General features: G+C 32.4%; 3 protein-coding genes across 3 annotated transcripts; 1 reads left to right on the top strand and 2 right to left on the bottom strand.

Moving 5' to 3' along the window:
- Window positions 1–210: 210 nt before the first annotated feature.
- Window positions 211–2,902, bottom strand: LOC122579743. The gene is made up of 3 exons (XM_043751970.1): window positions 2,404–2,902; window positions 984–1,064; window positions 211–762 (listed from the first exon to the last, which is right to left on the bottom strand). Exons 1-3 carry the CDS (start codon window positions 2,666–2,668, stop codon window positions 368–370), a joined length of 741 nt encoding a protein of 246 aa, XP_043607905.1. The 5' UTR covers window positions 2,669–2,902; the 3' UTR covers window positions 211–367.
- Window positions 2,903–9,965: 7,063 nt separating this feature from the next.
- On the top strand, window positions 9,966–11,303 carry LOC122610765 (protein LYK2-like). Its single transcript, XM_043783723.1, has one exon. It carries the CDS (start codon window positions 9,966–9,968, stop codon window positions 11,301–11,303), a length of 1,338 nt encoding a protein of 445 aa, XP_043639658.1.
- A 1,854-nt stretch (window positions 11,304–13,157) lies between these two features.
- On the bottom strand, window positions 13,158–13,861 carry LOC122580196 (calcium-binding protein CML38-like). Its single transcript, XM_043752472.1, has one exon. It carries the CDS (start codon window positions 13,772–13,774, stop codon window positions 13,349–13,351), a length of 426 nt encoding a protein of 141 aa, XP_043608407.1. The 5' UTR covers window positions 13,775–13,861; the 3' UTR covers window positions 13,158–13,348.
- Window positions 13,862–15,606: the final 1,745 nt, after the last annotated feature.

The raw sequence follows: 15,606 nt of genomic DNA, 5'->3' as shown, positions 1-15,606 counted from the left end.
GATAGGATTTTTATATGATACCAAATATTACAGCAAAGATATCACATCTGTTTGGGAAAGTGATATGTAGATTTATTCTCTCATCTTAGATATGATCAATTAAAAGTAATATGTAGTGTATATTGTAACTTATAAGGAGTTCTTTTGGTTAAACAGTTTTTGCAAGTAAATAGCTGATAAGACGATACTTTCAAGTTAAACATTCAAAAATTTGTCACTGGAATAATTCTTTTCTCATCATTTCAATAACATAAAACTCAATTTTCGAAGTTAATTCTTTACATATCATTTTATACGCCTGAAGAAGAATAAAAATTTCATCCCAATCCACAGTGCATGATCAAATTCCATACTGCAGGCTGACCAATCATTCATCAAAAACTGCGCTTTGGGCTACGTTTAGGCTTTTCTTCTTCTGCCTTCCAGTGCTACGCACAGAAAGCAAACTCGAAAAACAGCCTGATTGCCTAGAATCCAAATGTGCTTCCCTACTCTGCTTCAAATTAGCATCATCCGTTTCCATATGACCATCTTTGTTGGGTGGTTCAGCAATCACCTCAGTTAAATCACGGTTGTCTCTTATGCTTCGTTTGAAAAGTTCCAAAAGACTGAACTTCTTCTGTGTTGGAGTCGGCGATGGCTGAGGTTTGGAAACAAAAGGGTCATTCTTTTCCATAAAAGTGACTCCTCCAATGACTTGATGTGGTTTTCCTAGAGTCAGGCTAGGGTGTACCGGTGTATTGCCTCTTGACGGGGTAAACTCTGCATAGATAAAATTTTAAAAAATATCGTAATTAAGCTTGTATCTTTTGATAGGTTTAGTTGTTTAGTACTGAAAATCAAAAAGTACACTCATGGCAAATGATAGTTGAAAAACATGAGCTTTGTGACCTTGATTACTTGTTTCAACGGCTACTACATTTGTGTTTAATTTTCTAAAAGGAATCATGAAACTGTATGTCACAAATGATGATATTGCTTACCACCATTAACGCTCATAAATTCGTCTTCACAATCTGAATCTAACCATGCTTGGGAATCAAAAAAGGTCTCCTCCTTGCTACCTGCAATGTAGCATAACACATCACAAAATGATTCACTTTTATAAAATCAAGATCTTTATAAAACTGAGAGTCCTTGTACATACTAAGTGTACATAGAGATTGAGACATTATACTCCAACTGTGTAGTACTCATGCCCAGTTAACGATAAATAACTTAGTAAGATCGACAAATAATAGAAAACTAAACCGTTATTAGTTAAACCCCAAACGGAATCATCCATTATCAAAAATTATATTAGCTTGCATACACCTTTCATTAATATTAATATGCACCACTTGAACTAGCCCATAAAAAACTAATGCACTCAAGACCATGCCTTTTTAAAGTTTTGAAGTGTGCAATCGCATGCCATTTTTTCTTCATAGACAGAGTCAATAGAAAGTAGCAATTATTTTTGAAGCAATAATCATTATTATGCAAATTGATTAATGGGTCAATATGCAAATGATCTTTCAATCTTCAATCATCATATTCTCATTTTTGTTTGGTATCCAAGTACTTCAATACCAACAAACAGAACCAGCAAAGCAAATATGACACACCTACCCATTCTTTGTTCTAGACCGAAACAAAAATGAACAATATAAACAAATAATTTGACACAAACACATGAAGACCATGTGAAAGAGATTTATGGTGATCATGTCATGTAGATAATAAACATGATCTATATCATTTAAACGAAATGAATTATATCAGAAGATTTTACAGATCAGCTATTGATCGTCTCTGAAACAGTAAATCCAAGTATAAATTTCAAAGCAAGATTGAGATTAAAAAAACTGACCGGTTTGCAAGAGTTGAGCACTAATATTGAGTATTATATATAGTTAATCTAATTAACTGTTTTATTTTAAGCTTAATCGTCATAAAGTTATAATCATGGCCAACTTTTCTAGATGGACTCTAAAGCAAATATGTACTATATAACCACCTTTAAAATATAGACAAAATTTGTTGAAATACATAAAGTATTATAGAATATCGCAAATCAGGAACACAAGCAAGGACCACACACATAATCATCAGATCATTAGTAGTAATTTAGCTAGTAACAATACAAAAAAACAACTTAAACTCAAGAATCCAGAATTTAATCAATTTTAGACACCCAATAAATTAATAGATTGAGTATCAAAAAAGTGCATGATCGAGATATATATATAAATCAAAAAGATCGATTGGTAACTCTAGTAACATAAACCATTAAAAACAGAGAGGGGTCTCTACTAACTTAATTACAGGAAGAGTCGTAACCTTTGTCGCCACAAGTTAAAATATTTATACTATTATAATGAACTTTCAAGCTAGATTAAACAAATTTATGAAAAACCATACCATGATCAGAAAAAGTAGCAGGTGACTGATGAGAAGGAGGAAGTTGAGGTTTAACAGCAACATGACCATCCATGAAGGTAAGTACTAGTTTTGTATTATTATTATAATTACTAGTACTAGAATTATGATCAGTGATCACCGCCTTATTTTGATCATAATGTTGTTTAATATTGTCATTAGAATAAGAATTATTAAATGGCACCTTCTTCTTCATTTCAGAATTATAAGCCTTATTATGATGGTGATGTGAAACACAAGCACCCATCCGACAACGATTCTTCTTTCCCACCCAAAGAAAGAAAAAAAAGTGGAGAACTAATTAGTGGATGCTTGAAATTAATGGATCCAGTTTTAAAGCAAAATATGAAGAGATATATAAAAGAATAAATATCTTGTAGGTTCGGGAAAATGAAGAGATCGATGGCAAACGAAAGGATTTGGGAAATGGAAATTATTTGTAGCGCAATGTGCTATCAATCAAGACTCCAAATTTGGAAAGTTCTTTTCGGTTTGATCAATATTTGTAACCTTCAAAGTTCACTTTTGATATTTTATTTGAGTTTGATTTTTAGTTATTGTGAATTCCCAAAAGCTAGTCAAAATGGAACCACCAAATTAATTTATATAAGTAGTTGCATGCTAATGCATCACAAATCTGTTATTTAAGAATTTGATAAACTATATTATAAGAATAGCAAAAAGTAATATAAATAATAAAGAGAGAAAAGGAATAAAAATTAACAAATAAATCTGAATTTTGAAATTATTGGTTATGAAACGAGTTTCGGTATGATGGATTGAAAAAAATTCGTGTGTTATATCATTACAACTATATAACATTATCATCCAATTCCTCATTTTTAAAAAAAGTGATAAAAAGTTAATTGTGAATTGACCAAAATACTCTTATTGAATCACTCATTTAAAAAGAGTTAAATGCCAAATTTTCATTAATGAATTAATTTACACAATCAATTCTTTATCGTTTAAAATATTTCCACTATCCTCTTTAGATTAATAACCTACATCACTCGCCACCACTATCACACGTTGTCATCGTCATCTCATTGCACGGGTAATATGTTGATATATGCATATGGTTAACTCCTAACACATACCATTTTACTTATCATGCATGTTCAACAGATAAAAAGGCCTTCAATGAGCATTTTAAGGATGGAGGGAGTCATATGGGTTTTGAAAAACAAAGCTAGCTTATAGATTTCATTTTGTAATGAAAGATCGTTCATTACAAATAAAAGCTAAAAGCTTTGTCTTTTAAAACCCAATATATCTGATTACAAAGAAAGGGAGATGGGGAGCGCCATGACTATCCTCCATTTTCATTTCCAACTACGGTATTGCATAGGGGGACGGTGTTCCGGCATAGCATTATGCGGTATGACTTCCAAGTTCCATCCCGTAACAGAAACTATAGTTAAGGATTGTGTTCTAGAAGACTTGCAAATAACAATACTTTTAGTATATTAGTAGATACTATGTTAAATAGAAATTAATCATCTTACAATGTAAATTGACTAATATTTATAACTAACAATAACAATTTCTATTTTTTGCATTGGGAACAGGGAAGGGTATTTTAAAGAAATGATGTTTTTTTTGTAGTAGTAAAAAATCAAGTTGGTTCAGTAGCGAAGCTAGGAATTTGTGAGTGGGGGGTTGGGATCTAATTTTTTTTTCCTAACTCTATTTTCCAGGTAATATGTTCGGGTCAGTGATTCGATTCGGGTCTGGTAAAAAATTAGATACTATTATTATAAAAAAAAGTTTCAATCACGGCAAAAATAAACATTTGTCTAAGACAAGTAAACATTAAAAATGAGACAAACGGTTGGTACCTGGTTCGATTTACTGAAGAAATTAGAGTTCAGTCTTTCGACCTTTAGAAACTTGAATTCAGTGGGCTAAATTTTTAATTAAGTAATGAGTTTTAGTTTGGGTCAAGTAATTTTGTTGGCTTATGTAAAATGTAATGGATCAATTTTATTGCTTAGTATATAAAAAAAATTTCACAATTAAGATGGGGGGTCGAAACCGAGTATATCGAAATTTTTCTACACGAAAACAATATACCCCCTACATCGCAAAAAAATTTTCAGGGGGTCGGGCGCCCCTCCCGGCCCCTATGTAGCTACGCCCTTGAGTTGGTTCAATAATAACAATTTCTTTTACAATTTTCAAGTTTGAATCATGTTGGTAAAACTGTTTTAAACATATGATGGTTTTGTAGTTACAGAATAATAATACAGCATGACACGTTTTCTATGTCAGAATAAAAACGAAAACCATATTGATATTGATATTAACTATACTATAACATGACACGTTTGTGAAAATAGAATAAAAATAATGTAGCGGATGGATATTCTACAATCATATACATAAACACCAAACGAATAAGAACATTTATTTTAATAATATATCATGTCCCTATTTTCTCAAGTGATATTAGTTTTGAATTTTTGATGCATTACTCTTTTTTTTTTTTTTGATGCATTACTTATTTGTTTGATGAAAGTACCAGACATGTTAGGTACGTAACAACCAAAACGAGGTGTGGATAAGATCGAGCGTAAGGCCGTAATGTTGTTTTACATATTGTTTGGTTATCTGTATATATAAATAAATGAGCAAATTATCAAAATCGTTCTTGTATTTTGTGATTTTTGTATGTAACAATTGCACGAGGCTTCATCGTTGTGACAAGGCCGGTCCAGCCGGTTTAACCATAAGGGACTTGTTTTTTTTTGTAATTCGTCCAATTCATGCCCAAGTGTATGCTCAACTTAGGAATTGAACATATGCAACTTCAAGCGTCCTCGCCAACTAAACTCATAGTAAGGTTGGACTATTTTAAAGTATAGAGGGCCTAGTTAATAATTCGATTAAGCCCATTTGGTAAACTAAAAATCCAGCCCAACTAATAATTCTTCCGCTCTCTCGTCTGTTTGGCATTTTACTTTTCCAATTTACTAATCTTGTGATCTTGTCTCAATCAGGTCATTCATGATGGTGAATTTTAGTAATATGCACGTAATAAAAAATGAACAACCAACTTTTGAATGAATTGAAGGATTGACCAAAATTTCTCATTTGAAACTTTGAATTATTTATAGAGATTTGATAACTAGTGCCCTTAGTGCACTAGTTAAAAAATATTTAATGAAATCTTTATTAAAGTCTAACTTTCCTAAAATATGAAAATATGTATTAATTATTCATTTAAAAATAGAAATTATTAGGTTGAATTAATACACATTAAATATATTTTTTGATTAATAAGGAAATAACAAATTCATTAAATGCTTCTTAACTAATGCATTAGGGGTATTAGTTAGCAAATCCCTTATTTATAACTATATTATATGCATTTGTTGATTATTTAAATGCACCATAAGTTATGTCTTAGAGCATCGATCATTTGATAAAACCCTTTGAAATTGAATATTTAATGTTTTAGTATTGATAAATGCATTCGTGCTAAATAGTGTTTGTAAAAACTAGATACATGTTTTGACTTTTTGTATATCCACATTGGCTTTTTAATTTTTCATTTAAAAAAGTTGGACTCTAATGAATTGAATCATAGATTCATCATTGATCAAAGCTGATTCCAGTTCAGTTTGCTTTTAATTTGTAATCAATTTGGTTTAATTTAATTTCAGTTTAAAATCAAATAACTCAACAACATGTCGTCATACAAAACTATACAAACAATTTCATGATGTCCTTTTCTTTTCTTATATAAAATATACGAGTATTTTATTTTATCATATAATTGAAATTGTTGTTTTCATTGGAAAATGTATGAGTATTCATCCCCAAAAATTTTACCACTTTCTTCCAAGATTCTTATTTATTGTTATTCCAATTTGCTTTATGATTCTCCCATGTACTTAGTTTTTGGGATCTGTTAGCTTTAATCTGATTCAATGTATATTACGTGTAGATTCATTCACCTGTACCTCGGATGTTTGTCCATTCACTAGCAACTTGTGACATTGAACTTACTTGTATCTATCACAACTTGCTAACTGGGTAAAATTTCTTTACTAAATACCACTACTACTATACTATATCGTATATTATTGACCAATTAATTACGTATCGTAACATAGAACTTGATTGCGTTTAAGTGGGGAAATACACACCTTGTTTTTCATTTTTGTTTTTCAAAAAAATATGGATTCAAATCATAATCTATAAATAAAGAGAATCCACTCTTTTTTATTTCTGTCTTTGAATAGTCTAAACTATCCTTGAACCTATCAAAATTAACCCCCAACTTTTTACACTCAAGTATACCCTCTTTCAATTTACATACTTCTACAGCCCCCCCCCCCCCCCCCCCCCCTTGATATATTACAGCAGTGTGTTGCGCTGCAACGCGCGGGTTCCCCTCTAGTTTTCCAAAAATGTTTTTCATATATGAAAACTAGAAAACATTATTTTTCACATTTCTATGGAAAATTAGAAAACACTTTTTTATTATTTTTCACTTTTCATTTTTCATTTTCTAAATTTTGAGAATCTCATATTGTTTTCCATTTTCTAGTTTTGAACGTATTTTCAAAATTTTCATTTGTTATCGGGAGATGAAAAACTCCTTTCATTTTCTAAAAAATTGGAAATAAAAAACCAGAAAACACTTTCCACAGCTAAACGCAGTATCTTTTGACTGGTTTTATATTTTGATCTTTTAATTGTACATGTTTTCTTATATATGTACGAATATATTCTAATCTTGTGAGAAAATGAAGACGGCTAGCCTTTTAATTAGCCACCAATGATGAAGCCGTTTTTAGTTTAGAATATACTAGCATGTTACCTGTACAATGTGGTGGTGTGATAGCGATGATGACTGATGATGGTGATGGCGACGTCAAATTGTATGTAATTGATGTAAATGTGTTTGATTTACATGGTATTAGAGATATTATATAATATAAGAAACTGATGATGTAATTTAATATCAAGGGTTAATAATGACTTAATTCATTAAGGGTAGTTCAATTTAAGTTTTTGTATTTTTTCATCGTATTCTTTTCTTTAGTGGCATCCCGAAAACGTCCGGGTCAAAATATGGCTTTCAAATTAAGTCCTGAATTAGTGGATGCTGCCAAAGGGAATGACGATGCCATACGCAAAAGGGAAGAGACTCATAGAATGACAGAGATAGTTTGGTCAATTCGTATGTATTATTTTTTTTTATTTTTTTTTAACTTTTAAGTTTTAACATGAGACTATAATTTTTATGTAATAGTATAGCTAATTTACAACAACAATATACTAAATTAATAAATTATAAATGCAACTATATATAGTCGCGTGTTAAATAATTTAAAGTTGGCAGTCGATAAAATCATAAAACCAGGCGCCAACTTTCTACAAGTGGTAACTAAGTTTACAAATTATACCTTTTAAATAAAATTTACACCAAAATTTAAATTTTTTAAAAGTCATCTCTGTCTATCGTTTACAGCGGAGATGGCGGTGACGGGTGGTAATGGCGTGCGATAGTAGCGGCGGTGGAGGTGACAGTGGTGATGACTATGTAATGGCGGCGATGGTGACAGTAACGAATAATGGTGTGTGGTGGTGGCGACGATGATGGCGGCGGTGATTGGTGGTGATGGTGGCGACGTCAAGTAGTGTAAATTGTTGATTTAATGTAATTTTGATGAATTGTGGAATATTAAAACTTAAAAGTCAACAAAATGAGATTTGAAGTATAACATAACAAGAACGGTACATGCACGTTGTGACAGCCGTCGAGTTAGTGGCGGTGAGATAGTGGGGTGATAGACCATAGAATGTGATTGGTCATAGGAGGTGATAGGTCATAGAGTGTGATAGTCAAATGCCTTAGCCGTCCGCCCGCCCTCGGATTTAAAAATTCGTTGAAAGTATATCTAATGACATCTTTAATGAAAGAGCATGAAATTTTAAGAACACCCATATAATTTTTATAACTTATCGATGTACGGTTTTTGAGATAAAAGATTTTGAACGAATTGGAGTGATAAATGATTTATTGAGGAGAGGGAAAAAATAATTGGTTGAGATTTGAGGAGAGAGAAAGAGTAATATAATTATTTTAGGTAAATATAGAATTGATAGGGGGCATTTTGGAAAAAGTAAATGTTGAAACTTAAAATTTAGACATTGGAATTTGCTTTATAATATAGTATAATATAATATGATGTAGATAAATAATTAGATTAGGGTTTGACCGTAGATTTGTGTTGGTGAAATTGTTATGGGTATTTTGGGTACATTCAATATGTTAATGAGAAGAATGTTGAATTTGTGGGGGTAATTCAGGTATTTCAAAATCTTAATTAAGTAAGAAGAGAGGTTGAGTTTGTTTTATAAGGTACGAGGGTTGGTGCCCACGCGTTGCGGTGGTTAAACGATGATAATAATACAAAACAGTGAGGGAGGAATTGATATGCGTGTGTGTAAATAGGAAGGAGAGAAAAAAGTGACTGTGTGTTAAATCTTAGTATGATGTTTGTTTGGTTTTTTTAAAGATATAGAATTAGAAGTAATGTGTGAATTAGGGGTAATATTGAAAAAATTACTTAAATTTTTTAAAATAGATTTTTAATTTGGATTATAAGGGTATAGATTATACGAATACAATTTTAGCATCAGTTATATCTTCAAATGATTGAGTTGAAAGGACTAGCTAGTACTCGTATCTCTTATTTGGTCCAAAATTCCAAAATAAATTTTTTATTTTATTTTATTTATTTTTGAAATGTGTGAATCGAATATCACAACAAAAGTTATAGACTATATTATCTTAATGGAGTCTACGCTAGAGAACCCCTTCACTTAATACCTAATAAAAAGAAAACCCCCAATAGTCCGCCTAAAGACAAAACAACATATTAAGAACCGTTAACTTAATTCCAACTTTTTATCTAGATTCCACTTTTAACCACAATCTCAACTGATCGAAATACAATGCATGTGAATGTTCATCCCTTTTAATTATCAAAGTGATCATTTGGTCTCATAAAAAAACAACTTGGTTGGTTCAACGGTTGGAGTCTTTGCCTCAGGAGACAGAGATTATGGGTTCAATCCTCATGGCCAGCAAGGCTGGAGGTCTTCTTTTATCTTTGGTAGAACCTAAATACGGCTTTTCTACCTTTGGTAAGAGTAAGACTGTCTACATATAGCTCAACCCCGTTAAAAACGATATTTAAGACCCAAAACCTATAAAATACGACCTTGGGGGTTACTAATTTTCTTTACTTTTATCACTTGGTCTCATCATGTACTTGATTATTTCCCCCTTTTTTTTCAATCTTTCGTAAATGATTATAGAAAAAGACACCCATGGTTATTGGCCTTGTAAAACCTGGGAGAATTTGCCACACTATACTACTACAAAAAAGTGCAAAGTGTGACCCTCAAGATCGAATCTTGTCCTCAATATCTAACGTACTCAGCTCATCTTTAAGTCTTTAAGTAGTTTCAAATTTTCACCCTTAATTATTTCTCATCATAAACTTAATTCAATTCACTAAATGACGAAGTTTTCCGAATCTAGAATGAAGGAAGTTAGAGTTTATATCACTGTCAGTGTAGTTGCTTTTGGTATATGCATTGCAGTTGCAGCTTCTGCAATTTATGTGATCCTTTGTAGGAAGAAAAAGAAGAAGATAAATCATGGTTCATCATCATGCATCAAAAATGCTGACTTGGACTTCCAAAAACTGAATTTAAGTGTGAGAACCGCAAGTGAAAAGAAAGTTTCGTTTGAATCATCTTCCCAAATGGAATCTTTAGATGATCATATACTACTCCCCACCACCCCTGGTAAGCTTTCGACCATGGTGGTGGAGAGTTACACGGTGGAGGAACTTAGTTCAGCTACAACTGAATTCTCCTCCACCAACCTCATTGAAGGATCTGTGTATCATGGTCGCCTCAAGGGTAAAAATGTGGCGATCAAATGCACAGATCACGACACTATCTCCAAGATCAACTTTGAGCTCTTTAATGGCCCGGCTCGTTTTCACCCTAATATTATTAGACTATTGGGTGTTTGTACCGGTACAGAAGCCTATGATCCAATGATCACAACAATACGCGATGAATTCTTGGTATTTGAATACGCAAAAAATGGATCTTTGAAAGATTGGATTCATGGTGGTTTAGCAATGAAGAGCCATTTCATTGCATCATGTTCATGTTTCTTGACATGGAACCAAAGGCTCAAGATTTGTTTGGATGTAGCCACCGCCTTACAATACATGCATCAAATAGTTAAGTCGGGCTATGTCCATAAGAACATTAAGAGTCGGAATATATTCCTAGATGAAGAATTCCATGCCAAAGTTGGTAACTTTGCCATGGAAGAATGTGTCAAAGATGTAATTTATCCCGATGAAGTACCTTCTTCGGGATATATATATTCCAATTATCCCACAACTTGGGATAAAGGGTACATGGCACCTGAATTCTTAACTTCAGATGTCGTTACTCCAAATATGGATATTTATGCTTTTGGGGTTGTTTTACTTGAAATTTTATCTGGAAAACCGCCAATTAAGTGGGATAAATCATATAATATTGATGAAGGTTCCCATTTATCGAAACAAATCAAGGGTTTACTTGATTCAGGTAGTGTTGCTGATAAGAGGGAATGGATGGACAATGCACTTGGTGATAATTACCCGTTTGATAGAGCGATGGTGTTAGCGAATCTTGCAAGAGCATGTGTGAATGACGATCCATCAATAAGACCGAGTGCCGGAGAACTTGTGCTTACGTTGTCTGAATTAATGGTGGAAAGGGAGGAGCAAGTGATTGTCCGGGAAAGCTCTTGCAGGCCTCTTGTGGCACAGCCGTTGACAGTTTAAAAATGTGAATGACATACATAACATTTGTGTCATCTATATATGCTTGTCGCAAAAACTTAATTCATGTACTCTAGTACGTATAGTTACCAATACTTTTTGGCCAATTTTTATATCTTATTAAACATTTTGATGATTCAGTTCGTGCATTGGTTAGAATATATTCCTTTAAGAGTGCTAATAAAATGAATACATACTTGACATGATATTTAGTTATTTACATATTTTTTTCAAATACGATAATTAATTAAAGAGAAGATTCATTATATATATATATATATATATATATTTGAAAGGTGAATTTCGCTTGAAACTTCGTGTCACAATTCGACAGCGAAAAGTTTAGTATACATTGTCTTAACCAGGTACGCAATAAAGAGCACTCTCGAAGTAAAAATGCCTATTTCAAATACCCAATGGGAGGAAACCCTTACTAATACGTACGAAAGCACTTCGATTAAATGTGTAAACTCTGTCCCCTCATACTTGAACTTGTATAATCAAGCCCAAGTTTTTATAAAATGACTATTTATATCTCAAAGGTAGCTGAATAGGGATTCGAATTTGAGACCTATAAATCGCTAAAATAACTTCAAACATGTCAACTCATAATTGATAGAAGATTCATTATATTTGAATACATTAATCATATAGTAATTTAGTAGCTTTAGATCCACATATGTTTGGTAATTTGTACCTTTTTATAACGACTGTAACGTTCTTAATTGTATTATTATGTGATCAAGAGTTTATCAAACTAATTTTTTTTATATGTATGAAAGTTAAAATTATTGAGTAATTATTCTATAGTGATCTCATTTCGATGTGCACATCAGCACATGTTACATGTATGATCGTGTACTCGTATTATATACTTTGACTTGTACCTTTTCTTTCTTTGCCTGTTTGAATGGGCAGTTAATTGGGACCAATATTTTAAAAAGCGGTATTTTAGTTATATCGGTGTGAAAATTTTTTTCGGTATTAACGGTAATACCAGAATTACCGGCCGGTACGACTATTTTTAATTTATTATATTTTTTTGTATAAAAATCCTACAAAACTTGTTACAATTTAACAAAAAAAAGTCAAAATGCAATTATAATTTACTCAAAAATAATACCAAATATGTATTTTATAACAAAATATAGGTTTTAAAGTTCACAAATAACAAAAAATAACATTAAAATATCATAAAAATAATTTTTTTTAAAAATCAAAATTTATATTTTGAAAATACCGGAAATACCGGTATGGTAATACTGGAAAATACCGGGAATACCGGAAATACCGGCCGGTATTGAATAGTGAAAATACCGAACTTAAAATACCGGTGTGGTCTCCGATACCGGTAATACCGGTATTTAAAACATTGATAGGGACCTATTTAATTTGGTCAATGTCCAAATAGGACAATTTTAGACTTTTTCTTGGCACTCTTTCGTTTCGTCTTTTAGCGTAATTCACCGTACGCTTTAACTACTCTTCTTATTTCGTGTTAATGTTATTAGAAAGACAAGGTTTTTCTGCTTTTCCGTCGGGTTTTACTTAACACATGTTTGTTCTAATTACTGTAAAATATGGAACACATACTTATCGTATTGAAATTATACAGTCACATAGAAAGCCATTTAATATTTTAGTCGATGTCTCAACTTCAATTCTAGTACATGTATTCATAACTAAACATCATCAACAAGCTAGTTTATATCAGAAAAGTTACATAAAAAAGTATAGTATATATACTACTCTGTATATGATTAATTTGCCACAATGATAAATAACAGTAAAAAACAAACAGTAAAGAATCTGCATAAAAGAGAAATCGATCGTGAAAACTATCACTCCAATGAGACATGTTTAATGATATGATCTCGAACTCTGTATTCACCCTCATAGAATTACAATGAATAAAATTAAAAAAAAAAAAGAAAGAATATCCAGATACAAAAGAATATGTGATACCAAAAAAGGAATGAGACCAAAATATATACGTGAACCGGAATCTCGGTTGAATATATATCTAGTAGCTGATGGATCATATCATATCAGGACATCATAAGCCTGAATTCTTCGAAATTAAGCACACCGTCCCCGTTAATATCAAACCTAGCAATCATCATCTTACAATCATCAACGCTTCTTGACTCTCCCAATTTACTAAGCATCCTTTTCAAGCTTTTCGGGGTTATGCACCCGCTGCCTTCCATTTCTTCATACATTTTAAACGCCTTCTTCAAGTCGTTATTTTTTTCTTCTTCGTTTGCGCTTTCAACCACTTTAACCAAATCTTCCATGCTTAATAACCCGTCTCCATCCGAATCAATTAATTCAGCTACCATCTCTGCCTCTTCCAATGACAACTCGCCTCCAATCTTTCCAATGCATATTTGAAGCTCCGGTGCCGATAACTTGCCGTCTCCGTTCGCGTCCATGTGTCGAAATACGCTCTTGTATTGTTGTTCTTTGTCCATAAATTTAGAGAGAATTGAAATAGTATGTATGTATCTATATGTTCTCTGGAGAGAAAACTTGAGATAGAAGTGCTAATTAGAAGTGAAATGTCCAAATGATTTGAGGAGCAACTTCAACATAACATATATATAGACGTACAAAATGTACCTTGCTGTACATGTAGAGGTCAAGCGCGTTTTGGCCACGGGGTGTCTTTTGAATACAATAACAAGTTTGAGGGTTGTAAGCTGTGACGATTTTTCAAAGTTTTAAGGAAACATCTACGAAATGCACCCCTTAATAATTTACACTTCAGCGCCTCTAACTTTCGAGAATGTACTAAATATATCATTGTTCATAGTCATCATCTTTAAAACCATATATATAAATTAAATACGGTCTTCACGAAGAACCAAGTACAACTATTAGATTTTATAATAACAACGTGGGTAATCACTCTTATTCTTTGCTTTTTATATATATATTTTTGTTGATATTTTACTTAAATTATTATATTAACTACTGCATCTATATATCTTCAGTTGTAATATTGTACTAAACAGTTTTAAATTTCAATATATAATATACGCCCCCATATCCCCACCACTTTTTTTTTTAACCCGACCACTACTACCTTTTACAGCGAGGGTCGCTGCAAAAAGTGAAAAAAGTGCGAACCCCATGTCTATAATGGTAAATATGGCAGAATAAAGCGAGCCCCCTATCAAGGTCGCTACAAAAAGTCTGGTCGAGTTACAAAAAGATGGTCGGGTTACCAGGCGCCATAATATATTCCCACGTTACTTGCAATATTAAGCAATGACCGTCAGCCAGCCAGGTATATATATTTGAGTTTTGGTGAGCATTAATAAATGGTACGAGTATTAACTAAACGCACCCTAAATGTGCATGTCAGAAAATAGGATCATTATTATAGTTAGTTTTCTGCTAATTTCTAACCGTCCAAACGAACACATAGCAACCTTAACCACCAATCGTCCACTTGGACAACGGATAACCATATATTGAGATTTTTTTTTGTTTTGAAAGGTATATATTGAGATTTACTGCAACGCGCATTCATATGTAAAATGCACCCGGGCGGACTCTTCTTTCACATTATTCTATACATATGCATGCTTTTGGTATTAATTTCTTACTTGTTTCCGATGTTAACACTGCTGTTAGTTAATTTATTAGTTATTTCAATATATATATATATATATATATATATATATGAGCATGGTACCCGCAATGCGGCGGCGGTGGCGGGGATGACCAGACGACGGTCTAGTGGTGTCGGTGACGGTATTATTGGTGGTGGTGGTGTCGGTGATGGTCTAGTGGTGTCAGTGACGGTATTAATTCATTAAGGCCAAATTTGATAATTTATAAAAACTCTTTTCCTAGTGGGTATTTATTAATGGCAATTTCGTAAGTTCGTATGTAATTATTATGTAATACTTTCTAAAATTGGATGGTATGATAATTTTTATAAAGGAGTATAGATAGAGACAATGGCGGAACTTGAACACTAGCTATGGAGGGGCGAATTTTAATGAGACATAAAATTTAGCTTTGTTAGAGGGGCTAATATGTATTATGAAAATTATTTTTAAAGAGTGTATAAGAAATTAGTGTTAAAAATAAAAACTTTTGGAGGGGCTCGAACCTCCTTTGGCCCCTAAAAATTCCATCCTTGGATAGAGAGAGCACATTTCTAATGATATGATTATGTATTTTACAATTAGCTTAATTATCTTTGCGTGTAGTCGAATCCACACCGAATGAATTTGTCTAAAGACCTTAAAATTGTCAACTGCAAATCAAATTTCCATATATAGCAAGTTTT

The sequence above is a fragment of the Erigeron canadensis genome, chromosome 8, assembly GCF_010389155.1.
Source record: "Erigeron canadensis isolate Cc75 chromosome 8, C_canadensis_v1, whole genome shotgun sequence".
NCBI lineage: Eukaryota > Viridiplantae > Streptophyta > Magnoliopsida > Asterales > Asteraceae > Erigeron > Erigeron canadensis.
The sequence above is the reverse complement of the archived record's forward strand: the minus strand, read 5'-3'. Positions and strand labels throughout refer to the sequence as shown.